The sequence below is a fragment of the Polypterus senegalus genome, chromosome 8, assembly GCF_016835505.1.
Source record: "Polypterus senegalus isolate Bchr_013 chromosome 8, ASM1683550v1, whole genome shotgun sequence".
Classification (NCBI taxonomy): domain Eukaryota; kingdom Metazoa; phylum Chordata; class Cladistia; order Polypteriformes; family Polypteridae; genus Polypterus; species Polypterus senegalus.
In genome coordinates, this window is record NC_053161.1 from 6484888 (window position 1) to 6505055 (window position 20168).

General features: G+C 37.3%; 1 protein-coding gene across 7 annotated transcripts in view; it reads right to left on the reverse strand.

Moving 5' to 3' along the window:
• Positions 1-20168, reverse strand: part of LOC120533726 (IQ motif and SEC7 domain-containing protein 3-like) — a 694738-nt gene that overhangs the window by 273560 nt on the left and 401010 nt on the right. For all 7 annotated transcript variants that reach the window (XM_039760650.1, XM_039760644.1, XM_039760648.1 and 4 more), the window contains exon 4: positions 7485-8578. In XM_039760650.1, coding sequence (XP_039616584.1) covers positions 7485-8578 — 1094 coding nt within the window. The remainder of the gene's footprint in view (positions 1-7484; positions 8579-20168) is intronic.

Here is a 20168-nt window from a genome sequence, read left to right on the forward strand (position 1 = left end):
TGAATCAATACTTAACTGAGCTTAATGTGAATTCCTTTTCTTTCTTTCTTTCTTTCATTGAAAGGCCACCGTTATCATGCTGCATGATGAGATTCTAAAGCTGTCTCTTTTAAGCTCCATCTCATTCACAGAGATATTACTCTTCTGTGTTTATTTCATAAACCTCTATTTGTAACACTACAATTTTTTCTTTTCTTTATTTCATCATTTATTTTTTTTATTATTCCCCTACTCTCTTCTTTCATTTGTTTATTCTGTGAGCTAGCTGGAAGGAATAAAATGTGTTTTCGGTGTTAAATCTAAAATAATTTCTACTCATAATGTGACATTATCCTATATTAAATTGCCTCAAATAATCAGAACTAGCAAAATGCAACTTGTAAATAAGAAAAACTCTTATACTTACAAAATGCTTTGAATAAAAAAGAAAGTATTGACAGAATTAGTGAAGCCATTACCCTGGATATAAGCTGGTTAAGAAAATGGATGGGTGGATGGATGAAACCAATAAGAATTTAAGTGAGTCTTATTCATTCAAAGCAGTTAATATGTTTTTTATCACTAAAGGAATGTGATTCGTTTTAGGCTCATGGAGGACCAAATTCTATCTGAGAACTTCAGGTGTAAAGCATGAAGCAGCCCTGGTTAGGACACTAGTCCACCATAGAACAAGCTCGTCAACAGACCAACACTCACTTATATGGGACCAAGTTAGACTTGCTAATGAAAGCATGCAACGTTGGAAAACAACACAGAGACACAGGGAACCAAAACACAGGCAGTGACCAGGATTCCCACCCAGGACTGCATTTGTTAGGAGCCAAACACTGTTCTAAGAAGGCAGTGAAGTGCCTATCAATTCTATTTAAGCTGAAAATGTATTTGTAAATTCATTGGTCAGGACTGAAATAATTGCATGAGGTAACATTAATACTCTTGTGTTCTTGTGAATTTTGCAGTTAATGTGTTTGTTAGATGTGATGTCAAGATATAGATATAGATGAAAAATTTTCAAACTATGTATGCAAAGATGAAGAAGGATGAGACAATGTGAAGTGAAACTGTATTGATTACTGTATCTTATAATCTTAATTCTTTATGTTTATGATCAAATGCCCTTCCCAATGACCTGCTGGTGATTCATAATGCAGAATATCAATAAAGTGTTTTATGCAGGTATCTATCAGTATACCGTATATGAGAGGCTGTGCTACAAGTAATAGGTTGAATAAGCTGAGGGTTGACATAAAATTGCCAAGGCACAGCTTCATCTGGGTCTGCTTAATATTGTATACTTATCTGAGGTTAAACATTGAGATGGCAGCCATTGAACAGTGTAAAATGAAAAAGCCAATATCTTTTTGTTCTTTATCAAATACCAATAATTACTTTAGCCAAATGAATGGGATTATTCAAAGCCACTGCAGACCACATAATTCAAGGTTTAAAATATTTATTACTATCTTGAAAGCTGTCTGCACTCTTAGAGGGTTGCATAAAAGGTCACTTAAGATAAGTTGCTTTTATGTTGGGGTAATAAAATGTGATGCAGCATAAACATACATTTATCCTTTCGTTTTTTTAAACCCACTTAATCCAGTTTTAGAGTTGCATGGAAACCATCAAGTCTTTTCCTTTTAATTCTGGATGCAGGATGGCAGTCCCCCTGGATGGTACACTACTCAGTTACATGACACACTAGGTCATAGACCCACACTTGTGGCTGCTTCTCGCCCCCTAAGGGCATTAGCCAGTTGATAAAAATGCTTTAAAATATTTTTTGCTTAAAACAAAATTCCTTAAAGTCATTTACTCCACAGCAAATAGATTCTCAAATGCAGACACTATCAGAGACCAAATTTAGGGCTCCCATAATCACTCAAACTTGAAATTCTGGGTTCTGTTCTGTTTAGAACTGAAGGGTGTTTCAGTGAAAATGTAAAAGAGACATTAATGTGGTGAGAATACACAGAATATACACACTGCTGAACTTAAACTGCACACAGCACAGCCAGTTGAAGTAATGACTTACGAGGGACCAAACAGGCCACAAGGCATACTCCATTGGTTTTCATGTGAACACTATTGGTTTATGAGCATTTACTATTAGTTTGCATGCATACTGACAATAAGCATAATGCTGGTTTCATTCATATAAACTATATTGGCTTGTGTTCATATATTTTCGTAAACTATTTTGGTTTGTATATGTGTACTACTGGTTTGCATGTGTTCAGTATTGATTTGTACCCATATAACACTGGTTCAGGTGTGTTTGTTTTTGGTTTGTGAGTGAACTGCATCGGTTTACACTTGAATGTTGTTGGTTTGTGTTTATGAACTACTTTGGCATGCATTCACATGCAACTAGTCTGCTGGTCTAGCAATAGTTTTCTGTATGTACTATATTGGTTTCACGCATGTCTTATACTGGTTTCATGTGGGTGATATATCAGTCCACGCAAGAACTATATTGGTTTTATGTATCTACTAGGTCAATTACATGTGAAAATTGTACCAGTTTTATGTGTGTTGGTTTTACGTGTAGACACTGAATCAGTTTTGTTTACAAACCATACTTGTTTTATGCACACACTGTCTCGCAACTTTGTGTTCCACGTGCAGACTATATTTGTTGTTCATGTGATCTTCAGTGGCAATCAACATACTTTATAACCAAATCAGTAGTATACATATACAAACCAATATAGTATAGTTCACACTCAATTTATAGTTTTTTTATGAATGAAACCAATATTGTGTGCACACAAACTAGTAGTAAATAGTCATAAACCAATATTGTTCACATGTAAACCAATAGATTACGCACAAAAATATATGATTTATAGCCTGTTTGGCCACTCATACTACTGTGTGATTAGGTATTGGGCAGTGGTATGCCAAAAAAGAATTGAAAACACTGATTCTCTCTACGAATAGTTACTATATTCTTTTCATGCCAGGATTCAAAAGTTCTTTGGAACAGAAGCATCACACTGCTGGCTTCATTACACAAAGTAGAAAGAGCGCACTAAAAGTTTTGTTGGTGACTTTTTGAAATTTAACGCCATCAGGCGGCCCTCTTCAGTGATTGGTGAAGTTTAAGGTACCACACATCCCCATTTGAATGTGTCTAATGTCTTATGCTCAATGCATTCCTAATATTTATCTACTCAAACTGGAACTGAAAAAGTATAATAAAAAAAAAAGCTGTTCTCATTTCATTATCAAAATTTAGGGTCTGTGGACCTGAAGTCCCATCTTTATACTGGACACTTCAGGATACACATGTGCACACACCCAAGGGTATAAATGACACTGCAGGGCCAATTGGCCCAGCCTCTCAGCTGAAAACAGGCTTGCAGCAACTAGTGTAAATAACAATTTTGCATATTGCAAGAAGCAAGCATTTTCTAGGTAAGAAATTATATTAATTACATTATTACATTATATTAAGCATTTAACAGCATATAACAGACAATTGGATAACATGACTTAATAAAACAAAGTTGAGGGTTATTATAAACATTGTATTAAAAAGTTACATTTTTAGGCACACTTATTTCTTACTTTGCAGAAAGGACCATGTCCTTAGTGCAGGACCACCTCTGGGCAGCATGAGACTTGAAGAAAAACTTTTCAGTCTGGGAGGTTGCAGAAGCAGAAACTACAGTGCCACTGCATCACCCCAATATACATTAACAGAATTTACTGTATGTATATGGACAGACACATGATTCTAGATGTTTGTACTATCTGACAGCTGTAAGAGAGCACACTTACGGCTTTAGCAGAATATTTAAATCAGTAGTTTGTACTTTAAAATTGTCATTTTACATTGTGCAAATGAAATATTTATCCTTCTCTCAAAAACATTTAATTATCTTTACCACTTTGTACAGTAAAAGGGAATATAGGGGGCCAAAGCCAAACACATTACAGCAGAGAATCAATATTAAAATGGACAAAATGTTTATCATGGACACATGCATGAACATCTTTAGGATGTAATTAGAACTTTGGAACACACAGAGAAAGATCCAAGTGGACACAAGAGAAATGTGAAAACTCCACATCAAAAAGCAAAAGACCAGGGGCCTCATGTATAACGGCGTACGTAGAACTCACACTATAACATGGCAGAAGCACAAAAGCGGGAATGTGCGTACGCACAGGAAAATCCAGATGCAGGAATATGTGCGTACGCAAACTTCCACGTTCGTCCACTACATAAATCACAATCAGCGTGAAAAGTAATGCACGTGCACGCGCCTGCCGTCCCGCCCCAACTCCTCCCAGAATTACGCCTCTTTGAATATGTAAATCATTATAAATAGCCCTTAAGCTCAGCGTTCTGTGAAAAGACAATGGCAAAACCAGGAGGAAAATTAGAACAATTTCAGTGAATACCAAGTGGAGGCAAGGAACAAACGTACTATTTGTTGGTTTAAACAGTGGTATAAACAAGAAAAGGAAGCTGATCGAGTGACATAGCCTGTCGGAGAAACTCGAAAGCTCAAGTTCACAAACTCACACAGTGCCCGAAATAAAAAAGAAGTCACATATCAAAATCACCGTGTCAAATGAAAGTTTATTAGGGTACAGAGAAAAAAAAGGCACACAATGGGGAAAAAGCACAAAATGTCAACTTTAATCTCGAAATTTCCACTTTAATCACATATTTTATTTTGTCATTAAAGTAGAACATCATAAACTTAATCTTAAAATCGTTTAATTTACTAGTTTCTCAAATCCCATCGTAACTAAAGTAGTATGTTAAATGCTTTGTTTTGTATTTGATCGTCTATGTGCTCTATGTGTGTGAATCACTACGTGCTTCTTAAACCAGCTTTCTCTACCTCCGACAGGACACAGAATCCATTACATTTGTGATATTACAGCTCTCTAAATAACTAAAATACTGAGATGTATACGTGATATCATTTTCATGATGATAGGAGTTAAAGCATGTTATTAAACATGGGAACACGGTGGCGCAGTGATTGTGCGCGACCTTCGATAAAATAATTTATTGCAGCAGTACTGTCTCTTTCAAACGTACTAACCTCCAATTCCTGTCCTTCATTTTTTTTTTCCAAATACCCAATCGCCACACAATCAACTCTGTAATAGACGTTAAGCCATCTGTAAGCTTATAACGCTGATTCTTCAAAACTTTAAAGTAACATTGAAATATCTTCATAGTACATGTTTAATTATTCTATCCTTCATGCCAGTCCCAGTGAAGCATAGAGTGCGAGGCAGGAACAATCCATGAATGGAGCGCCAGATCCTTGCTAGCGTAGCGACACTGTGTCCTTTAATTATTAACAATATAGATTATTTAAATGAAGTTAAAGTTTTATCTATATAATATAATAAACATATTTTGCTGCATTTCATCTTAAAAATGATATTGTCATCATATGTAAATAACGCTTTATAAAGTGGCTCAGGTTGTGCAATATTATAACTGTAGTGCAAGTTTACAGTGAGGTAATTGTACTTATAAGTACAAACAGTTCTACAAGGAGCACTTGATTGAGTGCGTTTAAAGTTCTTGGGATGAAGCTGTTTCAGAACCGCAAGGTCCGTACAGGAAAGGTTTTGAAGCATTTCCCATGTGAGAAGCAGTTCAAATAGGAAGCATGGCTGAGGCAGTGTGTGCTTGATGCTGTATACCGATCATTCTCTTTTCAATCAACTGCTCCGAGTGGTGCAGTGAGAATAATATGGAAAAAGATGATCCGCTGTGGCAACCCCTAATGGGAGCAACTGAAAGAAGAAGAAGAAGGTGCAGTGAGAGTAACAACGCTAAAGCAGCTGTTGTATTTAGAATAGTTTGGCCATTCTGTGGACCATTATATTGTTACAGGTTAATTACAATCAGATGCATTAAACTAATAAACAATATGTGGTTAATTTCAGTGTATTTATAAAGTCGCATCACGGATGTGGATCTGAAAAAGAAAGATAAACCACACAGGAACAGTAGCACTGCTTTGACTCTGGGTGCCGCTAGTCTGCAAAACCAAGCAGAGAACTTGCATACGACAGGGTATGAGGTACTGTGGAAACGTGCGTGGCTTTAAACCAAGTTTAGGTTTTATACATTGCGATTTGAATGTGGAAATGTTCGTACGCAACATTTCTGTGCGTACACACCGTTTATACATGAGGCCCAAGGATTCAAATCGAGACCCTAATGGTGTCAAATAACTGTTTTTGCCAATACAACATAGTAATAGCTCTATTCAAATGTAAAAAGAAAGTTAACACAATACATTCACTCTAACACTAGCCTGAAACAAAATCTAAAAGATATACAAATTAAGTTGTAGTACAGGACTCCTTAATAGTGTGTTAAATTGAAGGGTCCATTTGTTAAATGTTTTATGGGATTGAAAAAGGTCCACCATGTCTTGGTAAATGTCCTAGTCCAGTATTTATACGACGCACCTTCCACTGGTGGGTTAGTTAGTTGGGGGTCAATCACAGAGACCACTAATTTTTCTTACTTGCTGCTGTGTAATTGAACTTCTTGAGTTTTGTTTGTATTATGCTTCTCTTTATAAAAAAAACTATTCAATTTAGACTCACTTTCTGACTTGGTAGCTTTGTTGTGAGTACGGCACCACGCAGATATTTTTTTTATCCAGAGACATGGCAAATGTATTATTGTAAAGAAAAATAATCACTACATATTCAAATTTCTTAAGAAGGTTTAAGGATGTAATTGACTGGGTTTTTTTAGTTTTACTTATTGATGAGTACAAGGTTTATGAAAGTTCAACTTTTTTACACGTAGAATTTTAAAGCTGGTTAGCTGGACTGCTTCCATCATGAAAGTCAAGCACAAAACATAGGAATGGTTAATTAAACAGAATAATAATAGATGCAAGGCTTTTCAGAGTTGTAAATGATTTTTTTGTATTAAAAGGGCACTTTTCCTTATACTGTATGCTACACTTGAAACAGTTTTTGGCTATAAATTGAGGGTTTGCGCCCTGCTGGGACTCTGAAATAATTCAAGCTATTTTGCTAAACCAATTTGCCTAGATTGAGGAAATCCATTTAATTACAGCAGGTGCTAATGAGAATCGATTCCTGTTTGATTTCAGGTCTTCTGCATTGGCTGTCAAATCATGCTTCTCAAAGGCAGCCTGTGCTCTAAAAAGGAAAATTGCCTTGACGGCATTGCACGTACAGTTTGCTACAACAACAGGAAGACAGGCATCTGAATATCGAAAGAAGAGGATGATTGGCAGCTACCAGAAAAAAGGATGACAGAAAAGGATATAACAATTAATACAATCACACATACACAAAGTGAACTTCCAATCATTGTCACAAACTGATTGGCATCCTATTAAGCAAGTGGAATACTGAAAATAGTTCACTGTCTCATTTGATTCCTGCTAAGATGAAAAAAAGCAAAAACACTAAATGTGGAACAGCCAAGGGCACAGCATCTCAGTACTTACATGTTAAACAAGTTGAGACCAATCCTGTACAGACGCTTTCTCATGACATCAGTGGAGAGGGTCGGTGATTTACAGCTGGCTGGATTTTCGCAGTGGTACCTGGGTAGGCTGAGAATCATGGCCTGGAGGGCCTCTTTGGAGGAAACCTCAGAGGCTGACTTGGCTGATGTGGACGTGCTGCTGCTGCTCATTTGCTCAGAGCTATTGTCCGCTATTTCTGATTCTGTTCTCTTGGCCTCAACCACTTCCTGTGTGCTATCAGGCTCTGCATTTTCTATTTTCTGCAAAACAAGTTGCTGCTCTTTCGTATTGTTCTCCTCCTCCTCACTAGGAGGTGGATCTGGAAACTCTTTCATTTCCTCGCTTGCTTCTGTAGGTTCTCCCTCAGGTATTCTATCTTCAGGAGTATTCTCCTTGACCTCTTTTTCTTCCAAACAGATTGTTTCACTGTCCTGTGGAAGACAGTTACTGAGAGAAACGGAAGTAGATTCCATAACTGAAGAAGACATGCAGAAGTTCTGCTTGTCAATTTGCACTGTAACATCTCGGAATGCCATCATTAAGGTGCTGGCACTGCGTGGCAGAGCATCAGACTGGTTAATGTCATCTCTAATATCTTGGCCTGCAGTCTCCCCAGCACACATCTCTTTGCCTCCCGGATTGGGACCAGATGTTTTAAAGGTTTCAGTGATCTGATAGGTTCCACCTTCCTGAAGAGAGCACATTGTTTTTAGGCTCCAGGTGCTAAGGGCATCATCAATTGATTTGGCCAATGACTGCACCTGCTCAGTGAATGAGTCTTCCAGCTCAGTCAGAGCACCACTGATAGTAGCTGGAAGTGAGGGAGAACGGACTAAAGGTATGCCTACAAAGTTGTAGCCTTCAACAAGGGCTTTTTCAGTAGAGAAACCTTCTGAATTTTGCAACCTTATTTTGCGTAGGGAGATACGGCGTGGCAGGCGACTTTCCAAAAGTGAGTTGCGTATCTTCTCGAAGTTCTTGCTGAGCTGGTACTGCCGGAAAGCTGTTTGGATGGTACATGCGGCTCTGCGTGAGATCAGATGGCCTCCGTATTTGTGCTCTAGCATTTCGATCTGAAAAGAAGAGAAAAAAAGAGAAGAAAGGAACATAAATATGTTTTTATTTTGCAGCTTGAAGAAGAAATTATGCTCAAATGCAGACCTTAAAAATAACTAAAGAGGCATTTTGTCAAATTAGTAAAGAAAAAAAGGGCATAAATCTTAAAGTCTTTTAGTGAATCCAGTTTTAATTGACCATTAGTTAATACTATTAACTTTTTATTCACCTTCATAACCTACTGTGTTAAACAAACTTCACCCATCCACTTTCTATATTTTTGATTATATGGTCAAGAGAAACATATATTGACAGTAATGGGAGCGAGGTGAGACCCAGTTGTGATCAAGGCACCATGCTGTCAATGGCATACATGTGTCTGTACACCCAGGATAGCCTCATGCAAATATAAACATCTTATGGATGTGGAAGATAAATCAGAGTGCCCAGAAAGGTGAACTTGCAAACTCCACAGACACAGAATCTAGGCTCAGCTGTAGACCTAGAATTCTGGACATGCAATGCAATGTATCAGAAACAGCTTTTACTTGCTGTCCTTTTAGTATAATTTAATACTTTTAATTTGAAATTAAGGGAGTTGAAAAGTCACAGATCGTGTAAATATCAGTAGTATGTAGTGTGGACAGTGATGTCTGAATTCATATTGTAGACTGGTGAACAATATAATTGTAAATAATGACCAGTTAATGAAAATTAAGAAAGAATAACAAAATAATCACAAAGTCCCTAATGGAGCAAAGTTGTTATTTGACGGCTCTGCCAAGGGAGCCTTGCAAAGAGCCAGCATTTTTCAGGATCTGACTTTCCCATAAATTTGCCGGTGATCCTACAAAATACATTCTAATTAATCTTTCAGGTTTTTCACAACGTGAATTAAAATGTTAGAGCCTGCTCATTACTGAACTTCACATTTTTAATTTTCTTTTCTAGGATTTCTTTGGTGCTAGATATCAGTACTAAGAATTCTGAAATTAGAATGCACTAGACATACATAATGTGCTGCCGACTGGAACAAGACAAAAAAACACAACAGAACCGCTAAGCTTCAGCTAAAGTTCACAATGCCTTTTATGTCTGCCTCTGAGTTGAATCTGCAATTTATTATTTCTGCTGAAAGCAAATCAAAGTATGCAAAACTCATTGCTGGAAAGACTTTTTCATATAATGCCTCTTAAAATGTTCTTATATGTCAATTCTGCAGAGTATATACGACTGTGGCATGCATGTAAGATTGTGCAAATGTATCTAATTCCTTGTCATCATTGTATGATTGATTAATTTGTTTCTAGATTCTAGTAATAGAAGAACAAAACATGAACAATAACCAGGTTTATTACATCAATGACTTCTTCAAAGCAAACCTCAGATCTTGTAAAACTACTCTCTGCTGGCAGCCACCATGGTTTTGTTCTTGATGGTAGAGTGAGGTCTGCATGGCACCTATAAATTACTGATTCGATCATTTAAAATGAATGCTAAAGCATGTTTCTGTCCTTCCATCTGGGATGCTGAGATTCTTTACAATGTGTGATTATTCATTTCCTGCATTCATCATCTGAGAATGTCAGGTTGTGAGGGTACATTGTCCTTCATTATGTTGAAATGTTGACATTTTACTCATAATCTAAGTCACTCAGTCACTGGATGTTGCTATCCTTTACTCTGTATCTGTTCATGAATACTCAATGTAGAGACCAATGGCTGATTTTTTATGGAATCTTGGCCCATTATAGCTTTACAATGTATCATTGGACTCCTCTGAATACTCTAACAGGCACAGCATGAAAGGCACTAAATAAAATTAAGATCAATTAATATTAGCTTTTCATCTCCCATCAAGCCACACAGCCTTTGATGCAATTATTTTTTTTAAAATACAGAAACTGAGCAGAAAGAGTCTTCTGTAGAGACAACAGTCTATGAAATATGTAGCCTTACAAATGCATTGTAAAACAGAGCTGTATTGTTTATATAAGTCCAAAACAGTTCACCAGCGTAACAACACCATTACATTTTCAGGACATCACTTTCAAGCTGTGTCTTCAATTACAATTCATTTTCTTATGAAAGGATGGTCCTATATTCTCATTCTAAGACAAGCATGACACACTAAAGAGGTTGTCATGGTTTGTCTTTGACTGTTTCCAGTTCTTTCCTTTTGGCCCCATGACTGAGGGCCATGACAGAATCCAAACTATATGTATTTTTACAATATGCTGGAGAGAACCTGGGAGGATTTAAAGCCCTAAGTGGAATGTGAACTAGCAATTTAAAATTTGGTGACCTAGCTAGTAATGTTCATTCGCTGACAGGAGCTGCTGTGAGTCCTGTTTATACAGTTGTTTTTAAAATATTTTATGCAGTCCTGGTTGATGGTGTCAACATGAAGACAATTTAAGTTGCGCACAGATCCCTGTGTGATTGTAACTGCCATGCCAGGATACTGTTTGTAAACTACTACTATGCAGTAAACACGGTTATTCCTTCAAGATTAATCACCAAACTCCATATCTTAGGACTTACTACCATCCTCTGCAACCACAGCATCACCTATTCCATGATTACCCTCAGTACATGCACTCCGCACTGTAGCGTGCTGAGGTCTCATCTGTACTCCTAGTTCACCTCTGACTCTGTGGCCAATCACTGCTTGAAATCCATCATTAAATACACTGACAAAACCACCACTGAGAGTCAACAATGTCAAGACGGCTTACTGAGAACAGACAATGTTATAGCCTTCAGGAAGAAGGTAACAAAAGATACTCCCATCTAGGGAATCCATTCCCGGACGGGTTTATCCATTCCCGGGAATTCGGGAATCCTGCATGTCATTCCCGGAAATCCTGGGCTCCTGGGGATGACGCAGTGCATGGGTATCTCACATGTGAACGGTTTTAGAACGACCAACACTTATCCATCCATCCATTTTCAACCAGTTGAATCCGAACACAGGGACACAGGGGTCTGCTGGAGCCAATCCCAGCCAACACAGGGCACAAGGCAGGAACCAATCCTGGGCAGGGTGCCAACCCACCGCAGACCGACACTTATCTTTAATAAAACTACTGCAATATGTTGACACAATTAAAAGCCTCACCTAATCTACAAGCGGTTCATGCTGTCACATACGTACATGTATCTAGGTCAGGAGTTGCCCATACTTCTTCCGCTTGAGAGCTACTTTTAAAATGACCAGATCGAAATGATCTACCTACATTAAAAATGCTATATATACTGTATATATATATATATATATATATATATATATATATATATATATACTGTATATATATTGCATAGTTTTACTGTCAAATAATGCAGAGTACGTGATGTGTTTCACCCTAATTCTGGGCTCATTAGGTGTACACACTCACTGCACCCCCTCTCGTGGATGGAACCTCGGACGTCAGCGTCAAAGCCTCTTTAAGTTGCGCCACAGCGTATGGTTAGTTTATTTGACAGCATGTAGATTGGGGTAATTACATTCATGGCATTCGTAGTCTGAATCACAATCTGATTGTATAGGTGGTTACCTACTAGGTAACACTTGTGGTTGGTCTGCAAATTGGCAAACATCTGCCACGGTGCCCTCTTCAGTTGTGAGAAGCAGATCATAGAATGTTGCATAGTTTTACTGTCAAATAATGCAAAGAGTACGCAACACGTGTTTCTCCCTAATTCTGGGCTCATCAGGCGTACACATTCACTGCACCCCCTCTCGAGGATCAAACCTCAGACGTCAGTGTCAGAGGTAAAGCCACGGTGTGTGGATTGTTTATTTGACAGCATGTAGATCAGGGTAATTACATTCATGGCATTCGTAGTCTGAATTACAATCTAATTGTATGGGTGCATGTGGGATGACCAGTGTGTTAGAAGAAAAGAGATCTCAGACTGGCCGCCCTGTATGTCAATCAAGTGGCAAATACCATAGGGAGGATATATGATAGACTAACATTTAAAAAAAAAATTTTTTGAATGCAATGCGATCTACCTGCACTACCTTTCCGATCTACCGGTCGATCTCGATCGACGTATTGGGCACCCCAGATCTAGTTAGTTGTGGTAATAAGAGCATAGAAAGCACAACATATCCAGTGTGTCGTCGTCCAGGCTAGAGCGTACTTCTTGCAGAGTACGTCAGCCGCTGAGAATGCACGCTCTGCCTTCACTGAAGTAGGCGGCACAGTCATCAGATACTGATACACTTGTTCTAAACAACACCCATGCTTGCCATTGCTCTGAAACACCGCTATTTCAGCTTTTACTGATGTATCTAGTTTCTTGTCATCATTCTGTGATGGCAAATTCTTGGCACAGATAAATCGGAAGCAACAGACTGATGCATTGCAATTTCAAGTTATTGTTCAAAGCTGTTGTCTGACAGACGTCAATGAAGTCTGCTCCGTCCCAGCATTCGTGAGCTGCAGAGTGCAGACTCCTCCCAGTCCACTGTGTTCAGTCTTAGTCGGAGCCGGGAGACTGACGACTGCTGCTGGTCTGTTGTTGACTGAATTAATCGGCAACACACTACACCATGGGTCAAAAAACCATGCCACTTAATTATTTTCAACTATAACTCTGTTATTTCTTGTTCGATTTTTACACTTTTGCACACTATATATGCAAGCTTGGCCATTCCCGGTTTCCCAGGAATTACAGCAGTTTCATTCTCGGGAATGTGGAAATGAAAAATGTCCGGGAATCCTGGTAATCGGGAGCCCAGGAATGGATTCCCTACTCCTATCTACATCTCAGGGTTTGCTGTTGAGAGGGTTAGCAGCATTACATTTTTTGGAGTGACAATTGGTGACCTAAAGGGGTCACACGACCTCTCAACTATAGTCAGAATGTTAACCAAAACACAGACACTTGAGGAAAAGTTCAAATGTATCCATGTACAGTCAGCAACTTGGTAAATATATATATATATATATATATATATATATATATATATATATATGTTTAGGGCATACAGTATATGACACATTGTGACCAACTTTACTGTCTTAGTTCTCTGTCTTTAATACATAGGAAATGGTTATACTACTCACAGCAATAGCCAGTTTTTATCCACAGTTCATAAGGTTACTGGATATCCACTCTTAAAAATGCAAATGTGCTTGGAGATATATATATATATATATATATATATATATATATATATATATATATATATATATATATATATATATATATATATATATATGGATATAGTGTGGGTGTGTGTTGCATTCAATCTGCTGTATGTATATTGTAAGAACTGATAATCAGGACAACAGGAACACCTGGTATCACTAAAGAATGTTCCAGAAAAAGTTCCAGAATTCCCAGTGGATGGTTCTAATCTCAGATGCTATCTCTAGAACATGCCCAGAAACACATCCCGGCCAGGACTTTTTAAAGGTCTCTTCTAGCCATAATGGCTAGACACCAAGGAATTTGTGTTGGCAAGTATATCTTTCACAGATGGGAGGAATCTGTGAGAGACTAAAACAATACAAAGTGCGGATACAAAGAGAATGTATTGGTGATTGACAGCACAAGGTATCTTGTGAGGTAGGCAGGTGTGAAAAACCCTCTAGTAGACCCACTTGTGGCAGCTAGCATCTATGTTTCCTGTCCAGTTTCACTTTTCTGTTTACACACAGTTTTTTTAGTATGTCCCTTTAGCCAGCTTTGTATCATTTGGTTTTAGAGTTGGTTCACTGGCATCATCTACTGGTCATGAACCTTATTCCACATTCTGCTGGCAGCTGTTCATGCCTGTCCCTTACTAAGCACTTATGGTCTCACCACTCTGTCTTCTTTATTACCTTAAATGTGGCTCGATTACGTGATGACAGGGTTGTGCTAATTTAAGTAGTGCTACCCCATTTCACTGAGCTCAGGCATTGTATTTTCAGAATTTGGTGAAACATGATGTTTTGGAAAGGTAATCTTTGTTTTCTTGTTCTTGTTTTTAAGTTTTTGAATTAAATGTGTCCTTTTTCTCTTAAACTATTCATTTAATTACACTATCTGTTCCTATTTCTGCTAAATCCATACAACTGTACCTACTGTCAACATATATTATCAGTATGCAATTTACTATGAAGTTACCGAAACCTTCACCCTCATAGGTCATTATTAAAGTTTACTTTTAATGGGTTTTTCTTGCATTTAATTCAGGGTGATTACTAACCTATGATTAATTATTTATGTGGAAAAGCTGCACGCACAGTACATTTACTTTGACCCTTTGAGGGCTAGTAATTATCACATTATCTCATTTAAGGTAGGGTATAATTTGATTAAATAATTTCCTCTATTCTTTGTTATTATAATGTTACACATTATTGTACTCAATATACTGTACATTATGGAATGATTATGCCTAATTATGCTAGAATGATAGTATTTCTGCTAATAAACTCCAAATCTCTCTGATCAATTCTCCATTGCATTAATAAACATCTTCACCAACAGCCAACTGTCAGACAAATGTAATTTTCTAAATCTTTTACCCATGTTTGTATTAACTCTTCAGATATGAATCACCAGAGGTCTACTTGGATGTGAAAATTAAATGACTTAGTGATCTGTATAGATGAAAAAATATTATGAGTACTCACTAGAAAATTCTAATTTAGCTATTCCACAGTCTATAAGTGTTGATGAATATAGTGCCATGTTTAACCCTTCAATTTCAAGAATCTGTGATTAAATCCAGGCCTGGTCACTGCTATTGTGGAATGTGTACATTCTCCTTTTTGTTTACATGGATGTTTTTCAAGGTAGTTTAGGTTAACTTGAGGCCCTGGTTTTAGCTTGCACTAACATATACAATACACATGTACAGTATGAGCCCTGATATGGGATGGCACGCTGCCCATGGTAGGTTACCTCCTTGTTCTCCATGCTATCAGGATAGACTTCTGATGGGTCTATGTTTCTGAACTGGATTCTATAGATTCAGTAAATGCATGGATGAAGCTGTACATTATAAAAACCCTCAGGAGAAATTACCCCCTTGAAATGAAATTGACACCTTCAATAGTTTTTCTAAAGTTTCAATAATTTGCATTTACCTTCTAAAAATGCTCTTCTGAAAAGTGACCTGAAATGCCTGTACTGATCATAAGAAGCACATCTCAAAACACTTTTTTATTGTTAACATTTTGAGGTAAAACACAGAAAGACTGCCTTTTTGTCAGCACTAATTTATTATACAGTATCTTTTTTAGCTACTTGCTTTCTTATATATGGGAGAAAAAGGGACAGACCAGCTCCTTTCATTGGTGACTTTCAAGACAGGAAATATAAAGCAGATAATTCACTAGAGTGCAACCTATGACCTCAGTGACTAAAAGAATGGAAGTTGGATGGAAATACAGTAAGTCACCAAGTAAGGGAAGCTGTGAATAAGAGGGCAAACCATAGAGAGTGAGACTCATGCCTTAAATGAAGATGTGACTAAAACCCAATCAAGCTACTGATTGACATGAAATGACAAAGTATGCTGGTAGCATGACAGTTCATCAACAACATTACGGAAAATCATGTAACATTCTCAATCTCACTTAATTCAATTCAAGGTTGTATTAGAAATATGGAAAAATATACATGTTTATATATTTTATAGGGTAAATAAAATGTATTATTTTCCAACCTGCTATATCCTAACACTGGGTCATGGGGGTCTGCTGGAGCACAGCCAGCACAGGGCACAAGGCAGGAACAAACCCCGGGCAGGGCACCAGCCCACCGCAGGGCACACACACACACACACACACACCCATACACCAAGCACACACTAGAGACAATTTAGGATCACCGATGCACCTAACCTGCATGTCTTTGGACTGTGGGAGGAAACCAGAGTACCTGGGGGAAACCCACCCAGACACAGGGAGAACATGCAAACTACCACTGCGCCACCGTGCTGCCCGTTTTACTATTATTATTTTTATTAAATAAGGGGAGTATGACTTACTGAGTGTGGTTAAAATATGTAAATAACTCCTAATTGTCCTGTTTATTGTAAGCAATGGCCACCTTTTCTCCTCATTTGTTTGAAAACTAAGTTGTGTTTTTTTTTACCTCTCACCAAACTCCCATGCTTTGATCTTATAAATCTTTCAACATGTCCACCCTGAAAACAAGCTCTCTCTCCATCTGTCATGGACTATGGGTCCCAAGCATGAGCAGTTCCAAAAAGTTCTAAAATCACTTCCAAAAATGCTCACTAGTGGGTAATTTACTACCAGACCCCAGCTAGTAGTGCACACAAACATAGGGTCTTCATCACAATAAAAATCCGATTTTCACAAAAATGAATGTAAACAAAAGGAAGCTCTGTAGAACAGAAACAGCAAAGGAATTACATGAAGCAATAAGACAATCCAAAGCAGACAAGTCCCAATACAGTGTTCAAAAACATAGTCAAAAACAAAAGCAATAGGTCAAAAATCCTGTAATTTACAAAAAGCACAAGAGAAGTCAAGCAAAATGACCCCTTTTACTGGCTAACTGAACAGATTATAATATGCAAGCTTTCAAGGCAGCTTAGTCCCCTTCTTCAGGCAATGTGTATTTCGGCTAACACGTTACAAAACCTTACTAATACAAAAAGCACAAGTAAACTCACCACTCTCGGGCACATATGAAATGAACCACCAGGAACTGGAAAAAACCCTTCAGATTAATAGGGAGGAAGGTAGTTCCTGGCAGGTGACCCCACCTTTTGGCAGACCAACCACAAAGCAAACAGAACATAGTAAAGGCAACTTATATACATAGTTAAAAATGAAGAATGATGTAAAAAATTAACATAAATAAAATAATCAAAAATGAACAAAAGAGACATAAAACATGAATCTGAATGCCAGCCAGTGGGGGAAACCTGGCTAAGATATGACATCAGCTCATATAATTTAGCTATTAAAATACTGGGTACGAAAAGAAAAGTTGTAGTTAATTGACTTCAGCTTCAATAAAAAAATGGCCTGTTTAAGACTGAAAGAAAACACATGCACAAATGAACACTTAAAGCCAAGCAGAACTCATCAGTTTCTTTCCATCTCCTATCTGTTATTTTTAAAGGTCACATTTACTGTAATCATTTGAATACAGGGAGAGGCAGAGTTGGAACCTTTACCTCTTACCTTTACTATCAGAAGACATTTACACTTCTGGACAGTTTTCTAAAATTTACATTCAATTACTTACTGTGATGTTTTTAAGTATATAATGCATATACCACAAATAGTTTGTAACAGTAACATTTGTATTAAGCTTGTCATCTCTTTTTATACAGTAAATTCACAAATTTCAGCGTCCCTTTACTTCATTCACAAATATTAGTCGTGCTTCACAATTCACACCATGCAGTCCTGGAATAAGTCTAGGAGCAATTCCAGGGATTTTCTGTAGCCCAATTATGTCCTTCATTTTACAAGGGGGCCAAAACTGAGCTTCTGATGCTTGCCTATCCTGTCTGAGGTTCATAATTCATTTCATTTTAGATGTGCATTATAATGCATTTAATGAATGAGATAAAGATGCCATTTAATCTGTATTGGATGTTTTTCTACAGTGATGGTAGAAGTATAATAATTGAATGTGTAGTCCATTGTCTTCTCTTCATAGTAATGCTTAATTCTCAGTGAATATCTGATTTTGCTCTCTTTGATGTAAGACCCTCTTGAAAGAGTTGAATGGTGCTAAAGATTAGAAACAAGTGTGTGGTCTGGGAAAAAGCTGCTCCACTAAAAAGCAACCTAATGACTGACATTTTTCTGGTCACATACTTTGAAAACTGATTCCCAGTACCTAGTCTAAGCAGGCAGCTAGTTGTGCACAGCTGCAGTAGTAGAGTAGTCAGCATTATGAGGAAAAACATTTGTTTAGTAACCATTATCATTTAGGATGGAAGTAATCTTAATATGGATTCTGTTCCTGACAGGGCCATAGGATCATGGATGCCAAAATAAGACTGTCCTGCTAATTGAAGAGCAACAGAAGTGAAAAAAATGTGGGATTGATGGATATAAGAGGGGAGCCCCTTAAATCATGATTAAAAAATGGAACTATTTCATAAGGTTCATATAGGAAAGATCTGCTATCTATCTATCTATCTATCTATCTATCTATCTATCTATCTATCTATCTATCTATCTACAGTATATAAAACCATGACAAATCATGTTAGACCTAATATACTGTTATATTATGAACATGTGAGCATGAAGAGCATTTTACAAGCTCTGGACAGGTACAACCAGGGTGGTCTTGGGGGGATGGAAGAAGGGAAAATGTGTGACATAATCATTAATAGTTCTTTCCTCCTTGCCTCTAGAGTGATTGAAGATACAACTGAAGCACCATGATGTCACTTCAACTAGAAGCCTTACCCCTTCCCCTTCTTCTGTAGCAGTAGGAGTTCATTTATGGGCCAGATTCAACTATGATAGAACCTCAATCATTGATGACTTTTTCGCATTGGCTTAATAGCCTTCTTTATGGTACAGACCGATGGTCCTCATGACTTTTCTGTGAAGTAAATTTAGATTCAGTGATCTCCACATTAAATAGCAGTCCCCCACCCTTCATCATTGCTCTGTTTATTTTGTAACAGTATTTATTTGTCTATTCTGTTTATTGAACAAAGCATATTTTTTATTTTTCTGTTCAGGATCCTAGCCAGCATATATGAGAGTCATTCATGATGGGACAAATATACTTTTTTAGATGATGCAAAATAAACAAAGCTGTTTGAAATAATGTGTGAAATCTATAAAAAAAAAGTAAAAAGAGGCAGGTTTTACAATTACAGGTGCCTATCGTAGGGTTGGTTCCTGCCTTAGCTCTCGCATTCCCGGATATGATTAAGATGGTTTAACAATTTATGAAGGGATTTTGTCCTTGCATTTACTAGCTATTAATAGTTTTTCTTTGTGAAAATGAAAGAAATATGAACAGTTAAGCAGAATTATGTCTTATGAAATTATTCCTTATAGTAATTATTATTCCCTGAAGTAAAAAAGTGTACATATTTTGAAGAATTGTACCTGCATTGCAATAAATAGTAGGAAGTGCCTTGACAAAATATTATTGTTGCCTCCTCTCATGCCTTGCTCTGCTGCACTAAATTCATCACACACTCAATCATCTCTGACTTGGTTCCTGCTGCCCTTAAGGCTGCAGTAGGTATCACTGTAATAAAGAAGTGAACCCATGGGTCTTCTATTCTGACTAACCATCACTCAATTTTGAATGTTCTTTCCCTACGTAAAACTCCAGAATACATTTTTCCCGAACTTGTCACCTAGCTGAAAACTGTCTTCTAGCCCACTCTAAATAGTAGTCTAGATTAATACATTAAAATAAATAATCCTTGAGTGCGGTTTTAAACAGGAGCTAAATTGATACATTTAAAATGCGACCTGTAATTCAAAACTCCTACCAATATCACAAGCACAAATTTATTAACTTTTTACAACATACAGTAGATAAAATAATATCCGCTATTTAAATGTCATCTGAAAGACCACTCTGTCAAATTATATCTCTCCTTGTGAACACTTAATAATTTCAGCTTAA